The sequence below is a fragment of the Nestor notabilis genome, unplaced genomic scaffold (genome assembly GCF_000696875.1).
Source record: "Nestor notabilis isolate BGI_N333 unplaced genomic scaffold, ASM69687v1 Scaffold33202, whole genome shotgun sequence".
Classification (NCBI taxonomy): Eukaryota; Metazoa; Chordata; class Aves; order Psittaciformes; family Psittacidae; genus Nestor; species Nestor notabilis.
The window spans coordinates 1-1025 of NW_009920226.1; the positions used below are offsets into that span (position 1 = coordinate 1).

At 42.7% G+C, this 1025-nt stretch overlaps 1 protein-coding gene across 1 annotated transcript; it reads left to right on the plus strand.

Moving 5' to 3' along the window:
- Window positions 1-257: 257 nt before the first annotated feature.
- HOXC6 (homeobox C6) lies at window positions 258-657 on the plus strand (the record flags this gene model as incomplete). The annotated part of the gene is made up of 1 exon (XM_010010582.1): window positions 258-657. A coding segment is annotated over exon 1 (400 nt), but the record flags the coding sequence as incomplete, so codon positions are not given.
- Between the last annotated feature and the right edge of the window lie 368 nt (window positions 658-1025).

The following is a 1025-nucleotide window of genomic DNA, read 5'->3' on the forward strand; positions in this document are numbered from 1 at the left end:
GGGGGTGCTGGGGGGGGTTTGGGGGTGCAGGACTTACTTTCCATGCCCACTTAGTTTCAACTAGGGAATCAACAGAAGCAAAAGCAATTTTTTCCCTTTTTGACACCCGCCTCCCCATTGGCTCCCCCCGGGTCAGCTGACTTTGTCATTTTGTCTGTCCTGGAGCAGAGCCTTCCCTATAACAATCTAGTTCAGACTACAAACTGGAGACAGAAATAAATATTAAAGAAATCACACAGCCAGGTGTAGAGGACGATATGAATTCCTATTTTACAAACCCATCTTTATCCTGCCATCTAACCAGTGGCCAAGAGGTGCTTCCCAACGTAGCCCTCAATTCAACTGCCTATGACCCTGTCAGGCATTTTTCTACTTATGGAGCAGCCGTTGCTCAAAACCGGATTTATTCTTCTCCTTTTTATTCACCGCAAGATAATGTTGTGTTTAGCTCCAGCCGAGGACCTTATGACTATGGATCTAATGCTTTTTACCAAGAAAAAGACATGCTTTCTAGCTGCAGGCAAAATTCTATGGGACATAATACACAGACATCAATCGCACAGGATTTTACCAGTGACCAAAACAGGAACACTTCGCAAGAACAAAAAACTAGCATTCAAATATACCCATGGATGCAGCGTATGAACTCCCACAGTGGTAAGTTTTACAGCTCGGAGATATAAATTAAATAAACTGAACCATCTTTACGACCTTCTCCCTAGCAGAACAGGCTGAGCGACTTTTTATGGCCCCATAAAAACAATAATATAGCTCCTTCACAGTTGCAGCTACAGGCCTTTTATTTGTTAAGTTGTTGCAAGCAAATATGGCTTGTTATGCTCTTTCTAATTAAAAGACTTCGAGAGTGTAAAATATCTATAATAAAGTGCAGCGAGCTCTGCTTGGGAGTTAAGCACAAAATATTACCGGGGTAAAAATAAGTTTTAATGGATTAGCGGGGTAAAAATAAGTTTTAATGACGGGTGCGGGGAGTGAGGTGGTGGCGTGTTCCCCGCACGAAATGG